The following is a 20732-nucleotide window of genomic DNA, read 5'->3' as shown; positions in this document are numbered from 1 at the left end:
CCGCTGCAGTGGGAACACAGTCTTTAACCACTGGACCACCAGAAAAGTCCCATACGTGGCTTTTTTTGAATTTTACTTTCTCAATTTAAATGTGGTTAATCAACCAAATGAGAATACATCTACTATTTCCACAGTATGTGCTTGACTGCTTGATTTCACTGTGGAGAAGACAGCTCTTCAAGTTTCTTAGGGTTATCTCCCATTAGTGTTAGGATATAGTAACCTGCTTTTCCTCTGGTTGGTTGTCAGGAAGCATTTAACAGGAGGCTTCCTGTGTGCTGTTTTGGATCTGTCAGGAATTCTCTGCTCCTTATTAATTCCTGAATACTCAGGGATTAAGAAGAGAGGCAAGCCTCTCCCAGGGGCTGAAGAATCCAGGTATTTCCTTCATTAGTTTTTCTATACAGTGATAAGTACCCTCTTCTTTCTAGTGAACCATACAGTAAAAGTGATTGTTTACAACTTTCTCTCTCTTTAATATGGATCGCCTATGTTTTTTAAGTCTAGAATTTTAATCTTTATCTTTGCTGAGAATAACTACCTTGTAAGACAATACATATGCCCACACCATGGTGATTAAAACACCTTTGCTCCATCAGAGTTCTGGACCCCGTGTCTGTCTTTCTCTCTCTCCCTCTCTTTTTCAGGCTGATCCCCTGGAGCACAGAGGCTCTCTGAGTTCACTTTCCTGCCTGGGCTTCTAAGACCTTCTCGAGAAGGCGCTCTGCACCTTCACCCCATCGAGAGGGTGCCTGAGGCCTTCTTGAACAGAGCAAGCCCCGTGCAGGGGCTTTATTGGCTTTCTGCGTAAACCAAGGAATATCAGCCTCTTTCTCTCTCCTTTACTTTCTTATCGGTCGACTCCGGACCACCAGGTTCCGGTCCATTAAAGGACCTCAACAGTTGGTGTCAAAAGCCAGTGTTAGGAAATTGCATGAAGTTACCTCAAAATGTATCACAAAATAAAAAACAATTTCCTGTGACTGCAAGAACCTCACTACCTAGAGAAATGCTGATTTATTACCCTTGTCTCCCCCAATAGTACAAAATAATTGAGCACTCTTCTCTTATGCCTGGGTTTTAGGCAAAGTCATAAAAGCCTCTTAAAGAATGAATGAGATGGCAGCGATCCCATAAAGTCTGAGCCCTGGTGATAGCCTGCAGCTGACATGGCTGACACAGAGCATAGTACAGTAGCCAGAAATTCAACTTACTCCTTCAGCTCTCCCCAGAACTTAGCCAGGGTTCAGAATTAAAATCACAATCAAAATAACCGTATCTTTTCAAAGGAAATTAGACTTAAATCCAAGAGAGTATGAAATCAGGGATGAAGAAATAAAGGGATAAGTGATTAGGACCATTTTTGCCTTTTCCTTTGGTGTACGATAAATTAACTTCCTTTTTTTCATTTAAAAAAATGTTCAGAATTAAGGAGTACTTAATTAAGCTGAAGTATGAAAGCAGGCTATGGAAAACTGCAATAAGCTACGTAAGAATGACAAGTTAGCCAACAGAAAACCTCTGAAGGTCTATCCATATCAGAGTCTTAGTTTCATACAGAAAACTCTTGGAAGACAGAGTATAAGTTGTAGCACTATGCCCTGCTGCTGCTGCTGCTAAGTCGCTTCAGTCATGTCCGACTCTATGTGACCCCATAGACGGCAGCCCACTAGGTTCCCCCGTCCCTGGGATTCTCCAGGCAAGCAATTAGTAAATATTTGTAGTTGAAGCACCAAACCTCCAGGGAAAACACGCTGACCTTGTCTGGCCAATCCTGTCAGCCACTACTACCTCCAGGGACCACTGGAATGTCAGGCAACCACTTAAATTACATGGACAAAGCTATAGGCCCACAAAAAAACCTGCATCCTGATACACATTGCTTGCTGCCAATTTCCCCTTCAAAGAGACAGCAATTGATATTGCAGGCCAGTAATGAATTAGGCTACTTGTGCCTCAATCTGGATTACGTCTTGAAAGAACAGGATAAAGTCATGCTTTCTGTTTAATTCAAGACACATAAGCATAACACACAGAGCAGAAAATTCTCTTGGATTCTGAACTCTGCTTTTCCTTTGAGGACTCACATGCTAAATATGATACTTCTTGATCTTCAATATGCTTGAGAGAATAGAAATCTGAACCAGCAAAAGGCAAAGGCCATAGCACAAAATTTATTGGGATTACTCACTAACTAATTCATACACATCCAGTATCACTGAATGAAAATAATGTTGGCTAATTTTTCTAAAAAACAGCAAGGATTTCTTTGGGATCCTTAAAGTCAAAAGGGTCTTGATAACTATCTTTAATAAATGGGAACGACCAAACAAGTGAAGTCAGATGTATCTCAATCAGCTCCTAAACTCAATATTGGTAACATGTTTTCCTGCTTGAAAAGCAAAGCCTCATAATTCAGTAATTTAATTACCATGTTTCTGGGGTTTTGTTCTTAAATGCCACAGAAAGATATTTAATGAAAGGAAGTAAAGCACCTAGTCTCAGCAGTCTTCTTAAAAACCTTAGTTTGCTTTCACGATATCAATGTAAATATTTAGATTCCCATCAGATGGGGATTTCTTCACTTATATGAGTAGGAATGGTCTCAAAAATCTTAAGTCTTTACTATTGGCTAGACTAAATCAGTAGATAAGAATTCTTTACAATCTCTTCCAAGAAACCAAGGTAATCTTAACACAGATTTTAGTGGTCATTATGTTACAGTACTCATGGATACTTTGTTTTCTATGGTATGTTGCAAATTCATCATTAATAAAGTAAATTTCATAATAGAAATAATAAACCTATTACAATATAAGAACATCCATAAACTGTCCTCACTATTCCCAATGACTTTAAATATAAAATCTAATTATACAAAGTCTAAATTCCTTGCCCAATTTAACTCCATATACCAAACAGTGTAAGTGCTGAAAATGAGAAATATTTTAATAAATCTCATATTAAGAACCTTGGATACCACTCTGCATTAGTGATGGCAGAAAAAGATAAGGAGAAAACAAATTTTTCAGAGATTTTTAAAGGAAGAATAAACTTAAGAGAAAATTCCTTTGGATTGTATAGCTCTTTAAAAATTCTCTACCTTTTTCTTCAACATGATGCCAAGAAAAAAAAAAATTTACTGAATAAAAGTAGCCAGGAAGGGAATCAAACATTTATAAGATAAATTTATTATTTTTCTGGCCAAAGTGCAATGATTTTTAAATCTTCTTAAACAACTATGAAAAAAAGTATTCAAGACAATAAAATACAAATGGAAAATTTAACCATTAAATTTCTTCTGCTTTGTACTAAACCCTACACTTAATCTAAAAAATAAACAGAAACATTTTGAAGTATTACTAAAACACTAACCGAATCACTTTTATAAATCTAAGTACATGCATTTCAAGGTTCCAATGCTACGAATTTTGTTAAGATCAGTTTAATCATTAACAACATTATATAATAGAGCAAAAGGAACACGTCGTTAGATGTGATCCCTGACCAATACCCTCAAATTTATATCAGAATAAAGCTGACAATTCTACCAGGCTTTGAACCCCTACTGCTCCCATCCCAATCCTGGAAGCAAAGACTATGCCCTGTCACACAACTTTGTACAAGCTGCAGTAAAACAAAGTCTAAATTTTCTTACCTTTCTATAGGAAACAGTCAGTTATTTGATAAATACTAAAACACTTCTAAGACTTAATTTTATGAGTTTGTTTACCAAACACATTGTGCAAGAACTGACTACACAAAAAGTTCCTTTGGAATTTGGTCCACAAATTCACTTACGCAGGTTGGAAATTTAAAACCTGCAAGGGAAAGAAGACATGGGGAATCCCTAATTCAAACATATTGCAATTACTAGAGGGATATTCACACATACTAAAAAGTTTTGCTCACAAAAGGCACAAACTATATAGGGATATTCTTTCTGAATAAAAACAAAGAACTAGTTAATACCCTTCTTTGTTTTGTGAGCACCATAGCTAAGATGAAGTTAGACTCAAATTCACTGTCTACTCCCGTGATCAAAAAAAAAAAATGTTTTTAATTGAAGATAAAAAATTTAATTTGTCTTACTACATACTTTCCAGTCATTAACTGAGATATAATTATGAAACATTAAAATTGCCTTAAAAGGGGGTTGTGACAGCAGCTATCAAAGCAATATTCAAGCATGATTTCAAGGATGCTTTCAGGTTCAGAGTTAGCCTTCTTTGTCAAATATCTTCACAACTTCATCAAAAACCTAAAATGGAAAAAAGATAATAATTTTAAAAAGCAGATATTGTTAAAACATCATATGGCTAAGTACCTGATAAAACAGTAAATTTTATATTAATTTTCAAAATGGATCATTAAAAAACACAATTTCTTAGTTTCATCTGCTTTACTTTAGATAGTAGTATAATATCATAAACAATACATATAAAATTATGAATATGATGCTTCAATTTTATTAGTGCTTTTAGGACAAAACAAACTTCTTAACAGGCTACCAATAACATGATAGAAAGTAAACTAAAGTGCCTTATCTTCCTGGTTCTGATTCTAAAACACTATGTCTTCTAATGTATTCAGTTCAGTTCAGTTGCTCAGTCCTGCCCGACTCTTTGCGACCCCATGAATCACAGCATGCCAGGCCTCCCTGTCCATCACCAACTCCCAGAGTTCACTCAAATTCATGTCCATTGCGTCGGTGATGCCACCCAGCCATCTCATCCTCTGTTGTCCGCTTCTCCTCCTGCCGGCATCAGGGTCTTTCTCAATGAGTCAACTCTTCTCATGAGGTGGCCAAAGTATTGGAGTTTCAGCTTCAGCATCAGTCCCTCCATTGAACACCCAAGACTGATCTCCTTTAGGATGGACTAGTTGGATCTCCTTGCAGTCCAAGGGACTCTCAAGAGTCTTCTTCAATACCACAGTTCAAAAGCATCAATTCTTTGGCACTCAGCTTTCTTCACAGTCCAACTCTCACATGCATACATGACCACTGGAAAAACCATAGCCTTGACTAGACGGACCTTCGTTGACAAAGTAATATCTCTGCTTTTATTACCTCACCTTTATAGGAAGCGGACACCGGTAATAAGTCAGAAATGACTATATGATATACAGAAGAAAAAAAAAAGGTCCAGGGGTTAAGAGTCCACCTTTCAATGTAGGTGACACAAGTATGATCCCTGGTTGGGGAACTAAGATCCCATATGCCACGCGGCAACTAAGCTGTGCACTGCAGCTACTGAGCCCATGAACTCCAACTAGAGAGGCCATGCACCACAGCTAGAGACGCTGCATGCCCCAATGAAAGATCCTGCGACCGTAACTAAGACCCAACAGAGTCAAAAGTAAGCAAATTAAAAAAAAAAAAAAAAAAAAAAAGGTCCAGAGGAAGATGATTCAGGGACTCAGAGACACTAGAACTTAAGAGAAACTGAAAATAGTGACTGAACACTAAAGGCTTGCAAACCACAGTTCAGGGACCACTGATTCATGAAGGAAGAGACAAGCGTTGAGTTGTGGAAAGCCTGCACCTCTGGAGCTACATACTCTGGAAGGATGGAAGTGGTGAAAACAGTTGGGGCAATTCAGCTAGATGATTTCATGTTACAGATTTTTAAAAAATGATCACGGTCCAAATCACAGCTCTGAAGATGCCAATTTTCCAGTGCTCAAAAAAAGTTGGAAATAATAAACCACCTACTTCTTACAAAGAACAAGTCCGAAACTGTAAAACCCACTTTAGACTCTATTCAAAAATATACCTGAAACTAACACAATATTGTAAATCAATAAAACATACATATTTCAATTAGAAAAAAAAGAAAAAGCTTAGCACTTCCTTCAGTCTCCAGTGTTCTGAAAACCAAAATAATCTGTCATAACATTGTATTTCTTTTTATCCTGCATACTGCTTGCCTCCCCGCCCAAAATCACATTTTACTTTACTTTTAGGCAGGCTAGGGGTACTCACTTCATCAACAGATTTAGAAGCATCTATTTTCTTGACTTTTCCCATTTCTTCATACAAGTCAATAATTGGCTTTGTTGACTGAAGATAGGTTTGAATTCTGCAAAAGAACCAGATATTGCAAGGTCCTAAGTATACTTCTCTCCCTGGTTATAGATCAGGGGACAATACAGAATAAAATCCAAATGACACCCTCCCTTATCATCTTCTTAGGCAAGCCATTCTATATTTAAGCGTGGCATTTTCTTTTCCTTTTCTGGACCAAAATGCGTTAAGAGTTGAATCTGTTACTCAAGTTCCAAACTGGCACAGTGGCTATGGGTAAGAACCACAAAGTACCTCTTTTCCAAGCTCTCTCTGTTGTCATCACTTCTGCCACTGCTCTTTCCCCTCTCGAGACATCGTTCAATGCAGATCTAAAAACAGAAATATATAAAAAGTTATTTTTTAAAAGATATTAATTTGGCAATCTTTTAAACCTGAAAAGAGAAGAAAGTTTGAAGAGATTACCAACAAAACCTTGCTTTAAACCCAATGTGTCTAATTCATTAATCAACATGCAAAGTTGAAACATGTGGTTCAATTTATATAAACTAGGTTAAATAAGTACAGAGCATAATAAGAATTCATTCATGACTCAGTTTTTCCTGTGTATTTTTTTTTCAAACCGCAATAAAAAGATGATCTCTATATGTGTATGGTTCCACCTAGGATATATTATTAACTTATTAGGTATGAATTACATGCCTCAAACTTTGTTCCATTTTTGCTTATTTTCAATAATTCCATAAATATCTAAATATTTGAGTCAACATATTTGCATTTGAATAAAGTATCCCTTGTTAATCGTGAATAAACATTCCTTAGTTATAAAGCTGTGGTAACATTCTAAAAGTAACTTTGAAGAATAAGTGAAAACATATTTTTGGGGGTTGGAAGAAGAGAGTTACGTTTTAAAACAACTCAAAAGCTGCAGCAAGTCTCTCTACCACAAGCACATTTGCAATTCAACTTAAGAATAGTCAACTTCCTTCAAGGCACTACTGCTGATTCTTATTCTTTCAGGCTGTTGGCATTAATTTAATAAAGTTTATATTACAGCTGTCAAACAGAGTCGGGTCTTTTAATTAAATGATTCCCCCCTCCCCTCAAAAAGAAAGGATTCCAAGAAATTCATTCAGCTATTCAAAAGTATGTCTGAGTATGTTATTTAGAAGTGCCAGAAAGAAAAAGTCTTCTTTCCTGCTTTTTTCAGTATCATTTCACTCTTAAAAGACAAATCAGGCTATCTTAGTTGTTTCTTTAAAAAAGAAAGATTCCCCAACGTTCCCAAAATGTGTTTCTTTTCCACTAAGCAACACTCTAAGGCAAGATACTCTCTGATAATAGTGTCTACTCAAGAAGTAACAGTGCAGCTTCATTACCTAATATTATTATATGAGTCAATTCTTAATTTAAAACAAAACAAGCTCTTGTCATTTTGAAAATAAGGCAAATTTTAGGCCCACAAGGTTGCTGATGCCAAACAGCTTTCAATAATTCAACAGTAAGACAGTGCTGTTCTGTCCATCCAACTTACCAGTTTAAAAAATACTACTGCCAATATAAAATGTAAATGTAAGTAAAATAAATCACTTTCTTTTTCTCTAATAGTTGACCACCAGCTGTTTAAAAGCCCATGTTGGCAGATGAAGATTTTCATTACCTCATTATTACAGTCAAAAAACAAAACAAAAGATACATCAGCTTTCCCATCCATGGTCTTATTCCAGCCTTGAAGGTTGTCCTGATTTCTTGGAAACCCATCAATCAAGAATTTATTCTTCTGAGCATTGGCTGCCATTGTCTGATCCATTTCCTAAGAAAAAAGGAAGATGTGAATTCAATGCTACATTAACAAAATGCAATTTCTTAAGCAGAGTATGTTTTATTATTATTCTTTAAATTGTAAATCTGGAGGGTACACAGGAAAAAAAAATTTAAAGGAAATAACATGTTTGCCTCCAGCCAGCAAGAGTTATGGATATGTATCCCTTTCCCATTTTATACACATACACACATTTTTTTCTATAGTTTAAAATTTTTATTTAGTAAGCATATATTATTTTCATGAAATTATTAACAGCAAGAAAAGAAAAATAAGCATTAATCAATATTCTTGCTCCAGCCACTAGAGACCCATATCTTACTTTCCTTTTCCTCTTCCCAAGTCATTTAGCTATGGTAAGAAGTACACTGCTTCTATAGGTACTCAGATTCTCTGCAGTAATTCAAGTACAACTGCAAAAATCTTTGGACATATAAAGAGATTGTTAGCATTAATTATTAGTGTAGGAGTCAATACCTTTTTTTTTTCCCCATAACTGAAGGTAATTTAAACCTAAATGCCACTGGCTATCCCAAAACACAGGTAGCAAGAGAAACAATACATTCAGAAAGATAGCAAGAAATTATTTCACCATCCTCTGCCAAAGTCTGAATTCAGGTAGAATGTGGAAATCTGTGAATGGGAGATACAGATCTTGAATCTCTAAATTCTTTCCACTATCAACCACCATGGGATAAGCACAGATGTATGATTTTGGCAAATTCCAGAGGACTCTCTATTCTAAAGCAAACCAACAACCAGTTCCCTCAGTGCTCAAACAATCCTGGTTCCTCAAGAACAATGGCTGTCAGGATGTAAAGTTCTTTATCTAGGGTTGGCTTTATCCTAGCCTCTAGCATCTCCAATATTCACAAAACTTTCACAGAATGCTGTGTGTCCCTGCTATAGCATTTTATCCCAACTATGGTAGTAGAAGATATCTGAAAAGGCACACTGATACTCTACTCACTCAACATACACTCATTCAAGGTTTAACCATCACGGAACATGAAGAGCAAGGTCATGGCCTCTGGAAGGCTTATAGTCCAGTGGTTAACAAATATGTGTAGGTCAGTGTGCTAAGTTCTATACTGAGGTATGCAAGGATGCTGTGATAAAACCAAGAAGCCGGCACAAACTACCTGTGAAACCGCCAGAAAGAGTTTTACTGAAGGGATGGCAGTGAAGCTGAATTCTGAATAATAAACTGGCAGGCAGGCAGGGATCAAGGTACTCCAGAATGTGTCAATTGGATGTTAAAGGCTCAGAAATGAGGAAGCATACCAGCATTGATGAATCTGAAATAAGCTGGCAGAGGTGAACCTCAGGATGCATGTAGAGAGTGGCAGGAGATGTGACTAGAAAGTTTTTTTTCAATCGCTAAATCATGTTGACTCCATGAGACCCCTTGGCCTGTAGCACACCAGGCCTCCCTCTCCCTCACCATCTCCCAAGTTTGCCCAAGTTCATGTCCATTGAACTGGTGATGCCATCCAACTATCTCTTCCTCTGCCGCCCTCTTCTCCTTTTGCCTTCAATCTTTTCCAGCATCAGGGTCTTTTCCAACGAGTTGACTGTTCGCATCATGTGGCCCAACTATTGGAGTTTCAGCTTCAGCATCAGTTCTTCCAATGAGTATTCAGAGTTGATTTCCCTTAGGATTGACTGGTTTGATCTCCTTGCTGTCCAAGGGACTCTCAAAGCGTCTTCTCCAGCACCACAATTTGAAAGCATCAATTCTTTCCTGTTCAGCCTTCTTTATGGTCCAACTCTCACATCCATATATGATTACTGGAAAAACCATAGCTTTGACTACATGGACTTTGTTGGCAAAGTGATGTCTGTGCTTTTTAATACGCTATCTAGATTTGTCATAGCCTTCCTCCCAAGAAGCTAGACTAGAAGGGTAAAGCTAGACTAAAAGTGGGTAGGGCCATAATCAGTGAAGAACTTGCTGCACCACACTAAGCATTTGGTTCTTATTCTGCAAACAATACAGGACCACTGAGAAATTGTGAGCAGTAGAAGAACATGTTCCCATCACCTTAAAAAAAAAACAAAAAACTCTGACCACACCATAAAGGATGAATCAGGGGACAAAGATGGATCAAAGGCAAAAGACTAATGATAAGGCTCTAGTGATGGTCCAAGTAAGAAAAAAAAAGGATCTGAATTAAGATGATAGTAGTAATAAAGAAAAAATGCTAAATAGAAGAGAGGGTAAAGAGAAAGATAATTGAAAGGATCTACTCACTGAACAGATTTGGGAAAGTGAGGAAGAGGTGGAAATAAAGGATAGATCCCAGATTGCTGGCCTGGGCAGCTGAGTAGATGGCAGAACCATTAACCAGGATAGGAAATAAAGGGTGATCACATTTTAGATGATACAGTCAGCCTTTGGCATGATGATGTTGAGACACTCGTTGAGACACTCAGATGGATGCCTAATAGTTAGAAACATAGATATGGAGTTCAGAAAAAAAGATTTGTGCTAGAGTTACAGATTTTGGTATCATTGCTGCTGCTAAGTTGCTTCAGTCGTGTCCGACTCTGTGCGACCCCAGAGACGGCAGCCCACCAGGCTCCCCCATCCCTGGGATTCTCTAGGCAAGAACACTGGAGTGGGTTGCCATTTCCTTCTCCAATGTATGAAAGTGAAAAGTCAAAGTGAAGTCGCTCAGTCGTGTCCGACTCTTCGAGACCCCATGGACTGCAGCCCACCAGGCTCCTCCGTCCATGGGATTTTCCAGGCAAGGGTACTGGAGTGGGGTGCCATTGCCTTCTCCGTTGGTATCGTTAGCACAGGGAAAACCTTGGGCATGGATAACACCATCCAGCAAGAAATGTATAAAATAAGAGGTGAACCAAGGATGAAACCTGAGAAGCATCATGGTTTACAGAAGACTTATCAAAGGAGACCTAAGAAATAGCAGTCCCTGAAGGAGGAAGATAATCAAGAGACTCTGTGTCACAGAGAACAAAGGAGGAACGAGTCTCAAAAAGACAGCAAGGTGAAGGGAAAATGACTGAAAATACCCCCCAGATTTGATAGAGAAGATCACTGGTAACATCAGAGTAGCTTAAGTGAAGATGGAAATAGAATCTTGGAGCCAAGAGCTGAAGAGCAGAAACGGAAAAAAAGTAAAAAATATAGACTACTCTTTCACAACTAGGCATAAAAGTAGAGAAAGGGCATTACACTCAGAGAATAAGGAGAGGATTTTGTTACTATGAATAGTAGCAGGTTACTCTAATCTCTGAGACAAGAGATAAGAATGTGTGTGAATGAGCCACTCTTCAAGTTTCTCTGGTTCCAATCAGAAGCTCATGCATCTCTTTTCCATCAACTTTCAACTATTTATTGCTGTTCCCACTTATCCATTTCTCCTTCACATTTCTTGTATGTGAAAATACCTATTAAAGACTATAATCTTGAGAATATGTAGTGGAGAGTCATGTAGACCCAATGTATCTGGTTTTTAGATGGGACCTATTTTAGTCTGATAGCTGTTAAATCTCAGCATTTCGCACTGAAGATGGTGATGAATGTACCAGAAAAGGAAACATCACAACTGAGAGAATGGCAACAATGGGAGGGTCATGGGAGGGAGGGACGGGGGAAGGAAGAAAGGAAACAGAAAAGAGAAAGGAGGAGGGGGGAGAAGAAGAGGAGGAGAAAAGGAAGGAGAAACGGAAACAGAAGGAGGATGGACCATCAGCACACTGGGAAGGGTCAAGGGCACACATATGAATGTTGAGTTGTAGCTGATCCTAGACCAAGGTAGGGAATGTTTCCTACCGTCCAATTTCTTCCCAGGTGAAAGCAGAATTTCCAGTTCTGCCATTCTCGAATACCATGACCACCCTCCACAAGCAAGAAATTCAATACTCTAATTTTTCCATTACTCAAAGAAAGGGAAGATTTAATTTCTCATTTCCTTGTTGGTTTAAACTGGCTGGCATTCACACTCCTTACCCTCCTTAACAAACTGATGGTTATCTCAACTGGCACAATCTTTCCATCTTTAATGTACTTTTCAATGAGTTCACCATACTGTGAATCTGGGTTTTTCCTTTCATCACGGAGAAGTTCTCCTGCAGAAAGGTGTGTGTAGCCATATTTCTGAAAGAAAAAAACACATAGAAAAAATCAAAATACATTCAACCCAGTGATATGATAGGACTATTGCTTTTTTCCCTTCATAGAAATTTCTATATTCTAATTTTTCTACAACAAACAAGCTTTGCTTATATAATAAACAATAAGGAAAAATTTTAGAGAGATTTCATACAATCCTGTTTGCTTACAAAATACCCTTAACCTACATAGGGCATGGTAGCTATAATGTTCAAAATCATGCAATCATCCCAAAATTTATAGAACTAGTCAAGGATTATTTCATTATATACCTTCACAAATACAAAGTTTAAATGTAATCAAGAATATTCAAAGAAAGGCCTAAAAAAATCTATATAATTCAAGGCAATCCCCCCAAATCTTACCACAGTTGGCTGTACCCACCTTCTGTAAAATCTTTCCTTTCCTTCCTTAAAATCAATACATCTAAACTGTACTTGTCAGTACTTACACAAACCCCATTCTTCTGCTTTGTTATTTTTCTCAGTAAACAGTACAAGTCCTAACCCCTCCACAAAATTAGCTTTCCTGACCACTCTGGAGAGTGGACACACAATTAAATAGTGTCTTAGCGTATCACTGTCTCTCCATCGAGATCAGTTCATTTCCTACCTCTCTAGATGTGACTAGAGAGGTCTCGTCTGTAAAATGGGAATACAGATACCTATTTTACAATTTAGTAGTGATGATTAAATGAGATAATGTATGTAAAATGCCAACAATTATCTCCTTGCCATCATGAAGATACTTAAATAATTGGCAAACATTTTTGTCCTGTATACACATACCATCTTATATTATTATATATATGTTTGTGTGCATGCATATGTATTCACTTTAGAGGTTCAGATAGACCAATCAAATGACTTAAGTGAGATAACAGATATGAATACATTGCAAACGGTCAGTAGTACAGTAGTAGTATGGCCAGTAGTATGACTGTGATGACTATATTACTGAGGATTCACAAATGATGTATTAGGTCAGGGTATAGGGTGATAGTTGAACTATTACATAATTTGATACAGCGTTATTCTGCCACTTCTGCATGGTTAGAATGTGAAACCAATACAGATCTGAGAGACAATTACTGAAAAGCTTCTTCCCCCACATGGACTTGCATGTTTCCTTTTATTAAATCAAAAGAGCTATAAAATCTATTCTTAAAATCTATTTTTACTCTCAAATATCAGGATATTGAGATCTATATTCAATGTTCAGTTACAACAATCATCACATCCCAAACTCTTAAAACTCCCTAAATGAGTTTTTATCTCATCCCTATTAAATGTACAGTAAATATTTGATAAATTTTATCTTTAATTTCAATGTTAAGATTTGAGACAGTCCACACTCCCACCATTCTCCTTCCAAAATAGAATGTTTCTATTATACATTTTACAAGAAAATAACTCTCTCAATTATTCATGCTATAGCAAGTTTTCTGTGTTTTTCTCTTTTTTTGGACTGCAGAGGCCACACATTCTTTACCCCTTTTCCATTTCCAAAAATTGCTGGCTAAACTTGCTCTTGTTTACTAAAAGTAAGCTAACAATAAGGTAGTCAGCAAAGGAAAACAAACTCTAAATAGCTTATTTGCTGACTAAAATTGGATATAAAGTTTGATGAGAATAAACAAATCCACAGCATTGCTCATGCCTCTCTTAGGCATACAGCTCCTTGCATTAGAAGAAATGATCAAAAGTGTATTCAGTTGTTGTAACAGGCTTTTAGAAACACTCCCATCATTTACAGAAAATGGAAATAAATACAAAAGTACCTATTTAAACTGTTATTTTAAAATTATCTTCACACCACACCATTTTAAAATGCCGATTTTTTATCACTAAGTATAAGCTATACCAAGTATACTTTTGAAAAATGAGTATGGAAAAGACTTTATTGAAAAAAATGAGATGTGACCTACTTTGCCATTTACTATGTACGAATCCAGAAAGCATTTTGCAACTACTGTCCACAAAATTTTATAGCAGCTTCATTTCCCACTGCTTACTTTGGCTCCTACTTGAAAGTCTATGCTTGCCGGATGCTTTCATCTGGTCTAGAGATTATAGCATATGGTTATATTGAATAAATGCAGAGACAAACACGATGTACTACACAATGGCAAACACTCAGTGAAACACCAACAATACAGACTGCTCTGTACAGATTGCGTGGATGTAGGAACAACACGTACATTTAGAAACCCAGCTAGTAATTAAGAAATTAGTATACACACTTTTTGTTTCCTCACACTGAAGAGCTCAAATTTGCAAGCTTATACTACATTATAACGAGTTTTGGTATGCCACTTTTAAAACAGAGAGACTAGCTGTAAATTGTAGAAGCATACAAATGTTTTTTAAAAAACTACATAAAAAACAACCTTATTTGCAAAGTTCAAGGAGACAAGCAATTTAAATAAATATTATCATGTCAAACCTGTATATGTATCTTTCTATTTCTCATCTACATTCCAGTTTACAAAAACTATTCTATTTACCAGTTACTTTTTTATACTATATTTTTCTTAAGGATTTTGCTGAAGCTTTCCTCTGACCACAGAGTTTCTACAACAAAAAAGCAACTATTACTTACACACTAGTTATTATGGTATTTAATAATAGGTAGACTTTAAACAGCATGTTTTCAAAGCATTCTGCTGTCATTAAGTAGTCACCGATGCCAATTTTGAGGAAAGCAAGAATGGCTATTTCTCAGGCTTAATCAAAACGTTTTCACATTCTCTGAAATTTCCTAGTAATTAAAATCTAGTAGGTTACTAATTATAGCCTTAAGAGCAACATTCAAACCACAGCAGGTTATAAATACTATAAACTATAATAACTGCAATTACAAGCTACTATTCAGCTAAAAATAGTAGTTTTCTAGTGACAAATGTATAAACAATTCATTTATTAGAGTAATCGTTTAAATTTTTACTTTCATATTCTCCTTCAAGATGAGAAACAATAACTTCTACAAATCAGGCACTAAGATTAGGAGAGAGGAAAAAAGCACTACTTCTCAACAAGCACAGAATAGCACCCTATGTTACTACAACTAGATAAATGTTGACAACTTCATAGTATCAAATCTCAAATCATTTCAATAACTTCTCTTTCTGTCTTTCTAAATTCAGGTAATGTCATTCTATGTGAATAAATATAAAAAGAAACACAATCAAGACCAAAACAATAGGGAAAAAAAAAAACCAAAACAAGTTCAAGGTACAAATGATGCATAAATGGCAAGTCCTTGGGGGCAGGAAGAAACCCAGATGCCAGGCAATTCCTCTTGTGAGTATGGCAATTAGAAAGTAGCGGGAATGCAGCAGAGATAGCAGATACAGATATATTTTTAAAGTAACCAAGTGAGTTAAAACTGTTGGTGTCCTTTAAGCAGCTGACACATGTATGAAGCATCTAAGTTTACTGTGCACTCCCTGTAAAATTCAGGAACTTTAAAAATCTAGTTCTGATTCTGTACTATGAACAATGCATCTTCAGCATAACGCCTAGAAATGCTACCTGGGGCCATTCAGACTCACCGACTTGGCACTTGTTGCAAGCAATAGCTTTAGAGCTTAGGGCATCCCAGCAACATTTTGTGTAAGGCTATCATTTACTTCAAAGGCTTTTCCAATAGAACTTCTTCCAATTACTGAAATGTATGACTAGCAGTTTTCAGTAACTTTATCTGCAAGTCTTGGAGAACTTACTTTGCTGCTAAGTCGCTTCAGGCGTGCCCGACTCTGTGCGACCCCACAGACGGCAGCCCACCAGGCTCCCCCGTCCCTGGGATTCTCCAGGCAAGAACACTGGAGTGGGTTGCCATTTCCTTCTCCAATGCATGAAAGTGAAAAGTGAAAGTGAAGTCGCTCGGTCGTGTCTGACTCTTCGCAACCCCATGGACTATAGCTCACCAGGCTCCTCCTTCCATGGGATTTTCCAGGCAAGAGTACTGGAGTGGGTTGCCATTGCCTTCTTACTTTAGACTGTAAGAACTGCTGTACAGTGCTCAGATGCTTAAAACTGGTCAACTGTTTAGGGTTCTTCCAGTTTTACCCAGAGAGGGTTAGAAAAAGGATTTTTATTATCATCACCATTATATGGACGTTAGGAAAGAGAGAAAGAGGTATGGATAGAGAGAAAGAAAGGGAGGGGGTAGAAAAGAGGAAGGAAGGAGGGATGAAAGGAAGGAAAGAAGACTGAGCAACTCTAACCAGTGGGAGAAAGGCTAAAAAGAGCATCTGAATCAAATTGCTAGCGGATTTTCAACCTCATTTTTAGTTCGCCCTCACTGTATTTCCAAATATGTACATCACATTTGACCATGCCTATTTAATTACAAATCGGCATATTAACTACAAACTATGAAAGTTATAAACCAAGCTAAATCTTTTCTTAGGCAAAATCTTTAGCAAACAGACTCCAAATTAACATGAAGCATATTTCTTTCTCTAATTAAAGAGTGATATTTTAAAAGCTTCCATCCTGCAAAAGAGAAAAGAGGAGGGATATAATCCATTCAACTGTAGACAATAAAAGCACCATTTCATTTTCCTCAATGTTTGCTACTCATGTAAGAAAACCTTAGTTCAGGCAATACGTGGAACTTATTTTAATTCCACAAGTATTTATTGAGTCTCTACAAAGTGCCAGGCAAAAACGCTAATTTGGGGAGATATTTAGGTTATATTCACAAAGGATGTAATAGTAATTTACATATTTAAAGTGAGTTGAGCTCTACTATTAATTAAGTCAATTTTTCATATTTGCAATAACTTTGCCTAAGGAATTCAGTCTCTACCAGCACTGTCTGCTTGGGAAATGATAAGAAGGTTAGTAGGTTGGTGCAAATGTAATTGCGGCTTTGGACTGTGACTTTTAAATCATTATAACTAGGCTTAAATATGTTTATTAATCAAAATAGGAACCATTACAATCAACACAATCTTGCCAATGAGAAATAAGTTTATTTCTGTAGTATAAAAATCCATGCTTAGGGATTTGAAGAACTCTTGGAAAGCATTTTCTGCCTCCTGCTGGTTGTGGAAGCATTTTCCCTGCAAAAAGATGTTGAAATGCTTGAAGTAGCAGTAGTCAGTTGGCAAGAGGTCAGGGGAATATGGTGGATGATGCAAAACTTCGTAGCCCAATTCGTTCAACTTCTGAAGCACTGGTTGTGCGACATGCACTCAGGCATTGTGGAGAAGAACTGGGCCCTTTCTGTTGACTAATGCCAGCTGCAGGCACTGCAGTTTTCGGCGCATCGCATCAATTTGCTGAGCATACTTCTCATATGTAATGGTTTTGCCAGGATTCAGAAACCTGTAGTAGATCAGTCAGGCAGCAGACCATCAAACAGTGACTATAACCTTTTTTTGGTGCAAGTTTCGCTGTGAGAAGTGCTTTGGAGCTGCTTGCCAGTCGAACCACTGAGCTGGTCATCACTGGTTCTTGTATGAAATCCACTTTTCACTGCACATCACAACCCAACTGAGAAATGGTTCATTGTTGCTGCACAGAGTAAGAGAAGACTTCAAAGAACACTTCAAAATGACAATTTTTTTGATTTGTGGTCAGCTCATAAGGCACCCTCTTACCAAGTTTTTTCACCTTTCCAATCTGTTTCAAATACCAAATGACTGTAGAATGGTCGACGTTGAGTTCTTCAGTAATTTCTTGCGTAGTTTTAAGAGGATCAGCTTCAACGATGGCTCTCAATTGGTCGTTGTCAACTTCTGATGGCCAGCCACTATGCTCCTCATCTTCAAGGCTCTCGTCTCTTTGTAAAACTTCTTGAACCACCACTGCACTATAAGTTCATTATCAGTTCCTGCACCAAATGTGTTGTTGATGTTGTGAGTTGTCTCCACTGCTTTACGACCCATTTTGAACTCAAATAAGAAAATCATTCAAATTTGCTTTTTGTTTAACATCATTTCCCTAGTCTAAAATAAATATAAAATAAGTAATAAGTCATTAGCTAAGAAACATAAAGCAAAGAAATATGCATTAAAATGATGTATAACATAACCACATTTACTTAAGAATGTATTTCAATATCAAATAGCAAACTTCAAAAATGCAAAACCACAATTACTTTTGCACCAATCTAACAGAACAATAAATAAAACTTTAAGAATGGCTGATTGAGAAGCTATGAAACAGACTGTTCTTTCATTTGCGTAGGCCTCAATATTCCTCTAACATTTTGCAGGAGGCGTCTCAGAACACTGAGGACTTTGGCATCTGATTTACATACCAAACGGCCCCTATGGCAACTGTGAATTGGAATTTTCACATTCCATTTCATTCTAGTTGGTCATTTCCAGTATTTTTATTTCTTTTAAGTCATTTTAGCCATTTGGAATTAATCCACAGTCCCTATATCAGAAAGGGATGGAAAACAATCGAAGATGAAGGAAGATGAGGCCCAGAAACCTCCATGGATTCCTGGAGATTAGGGGAATATTTTGAAAATTTCCAACATTAATGGATAGGCACAGAGGTCTTATTAATCTTAAACACTTATCTTATTAATTAAATGATCAATTCTTACAGTCACTGCAGAGCCTACAAACAACACACTCACATCAGCACAACACAAATATTGCTGCAGGCGGCCTAAGAGCCTAGAATTCAGGAAATTTATTTAACCTTAGATCTCAGTTTCTTCATTTCTAAAATAGAAATAACATCTATACTACCAGAAATCATATCTACACTGTACTACACAATCAGCCACTGCCAAACATCGTTGTCAGCTGTTAAAATCAGAAGCCTCTCCTGAAGAACACACTCCTAGAAATGTGGTCTACACTACTAGATTCAAGACGCACCATGAGAGTACTCAGATCACCAAAGAGTTATAGTAACTTGTATAGGCTATTCTTGGAGCAAAGTCCAAGATAACCAGTGGCTAAACTACAAATTACATACCAATAAAGGTGCAAAGTCAAAGAGTAACTACAGAATAAGAAAAGTATGATACATGAATCCAATTCACCACGCAAATATCCTCAAACACACAGGCTCCAAAAACTGGCATCATAGATGTATTTAAGCACACTAAAAAACTTATGAGAACCTACAACAATCTGTTTATCTTGCTTACTTTCTTCTTATAAACAAACAGGTCAATAGCCTTCCAATCAGCTAGCGATGGCTAATTAGAAAACATACATTTTAAAAGATCCTATTCAAGTCAACTGTACCTCAATTTAAAAAATCCTACACAGTACTAAACAGTACTAAAAACTTAAATTTAGGGATACTAATATGTAAGAATTATATGGAGAAACTAGAAACATTTAAAATTAGTATCATAAAAAGAAGGCATAGATAGATTATGGATAGAAAGATTCAATACAGTAAATATATAAATTTTCCACAAATTAATCTATAAATTGATAGCAACCTCAATCAAAATTCAACTGGGATTATTTATTTTTTAATGAAACTTGATGAGTTGATTCTTAAGTTTAACAGAAGGGGTAAACGTGAGAGAATGACTGAACTCAAAAATAATATTAACAAACACAAAGCTATAGTAATTAAAACAGTATTAAAATTTTTTTAATTTTAAATGGACATGAATTTAAAATAAATAAAACAGTGTGATACTGGTATAAAAATAGACAAACATAACAATGAAACTCAACAGAGTCTAAAAACAGACTTAAGTATAAATGGGAATTCAATAAATGACAGTTATTATCTAAAAATCAACAGAGAAAAGATGAACTATTTAATAAATGATACTATGCAACTGGCTACCATCTGAAAAAAAAATCAGATTCTTGCACATCATATGCAAAACTAAATTTCAGGTACATTAAAGTTCTAAAACAACACAATGCAAGCAAAACAAAACAACAACAAAACCCAATCACAGGATAGTACTGGGGGAAATAAGACTGAGAGAAAGACACTCCAAAATAAGAATCAAAACAGCACGCTTGACCATATGAGTAATAAAAACTTCTGAACAAAGAAAGATAACATAGATATAACCAAATAACAAGCAACAGACTGGGAGAAAATATTTTCACCATACAAAGGTGACAGGGTAATATACACTGTATATAGAGACGTCCTACTAACAAAGAAAAATGCTCAATACAAAAATGGGCAAAGGATAAGAACAAACAATTCAGAGAAAAGGAGAGAACAGATGCTCAACCTTACCAGTAATCACAAAAATGCAAATTAAAGCAAAGTAATTTCATTTTCACACATCAGATTGGTTAAAATAAAAAGATGTCTGGCTATGGCAAGGACCAGGGGTTGGGGAGAACCCAGCATCTTGATAGTTTGTGGGAGTGTAAATTGTCTAAGCATTTTTAGAGGGCAATTCGGTAGAGTCTAACAAAATTTAAGTTTGTATACCCTTTGGCTCAGTAATGCCATTTCTAGGAGTTGTGCTACTGAAACAGTTGTACATGTGCATAAAGACACATGTACATGACAGTTTATGTTAGCATCATTTGTAAACAGAAAATCTAAATGACCACAAATATACGAATAGTTAAATAGATTATTGTATATATTATGAATGGAGTAGAGCTATCGACATGTGCTGATATGGAAAGCTATCCAAGATATCCTGTTAAGCAAAGAAATGCATGGCACGGAACAAAAGGCAATATTTGGGCATGTATTTTTATCTGTGTATAAATATATCAAAAAAAGGACCAGAAAGCCACATATAAAAATGCTGATAGGTGATTACAT

General features: G+C 36.5%; 1 protein-coding gene across 2 annotated transcripts in view; it reads right to left on the bottom strand.

Annotated features, from left to right (window-relative positions):
- Positions 1 to 3171: 3171 nt before the first annotated feature.
- CMPK1 (cytidine/uridine monophosphate kinase 1) overlaps positions 3172 to 20732 on the bottom strand; it is a 35798-nt gene continuing 18237 nt past the window's right edge. The window contains exons 2-6 of one of the 2 annotated variants that reach the window (XM_004001948.5): positions 11827 to 11973; positions 7689 to 7841; positions 6323 to 6399; positions 5987 to 6083; positions 3172 to 4261 (exon numbers count right to left, since the gene is read on the bottom strand). In XM_004001948.5, coding sequence (XP_004001997.2) covers positions 4220 to 4261; positions 5987 to 6083; positions 6323 to 6399; positions 7689 to 7841; positions 11827 to 11973 — 516 coding nt within the window. In that variant the 3' untranslated portion in view covers positions 3172 to 4219. Of the gene's footprint in view, positions 6084 to 6322; positions 6400 to 7688; positions 7842 to 11826; positions 11974 to 20732 lie in introns of both variants that reach the window. The other variant, XM_060400031.1, reaches the window with a different exon arrangement.

Source organism: Ovis aries, chromosome 1, assembly GCF_016772045.2.
Source record: "Ovis aries strain OAR_USU_Benz2616 breed Rambouillet chromosome 1, ARS-UI_Ramb_v3.0, whole genome shotgun sequence".
Taxonomy (NCBI): Eukaryota; Metazoa; Chordata; class Mammalia; order Artiodactyla; family Bovidae; genus Ovis; species Ovis aries.
The sequence above is the reverse complement of the archived record's forward strand: the minus strand, read 5'-3'. Positions and strand labels throughout refer to the sequence as shown.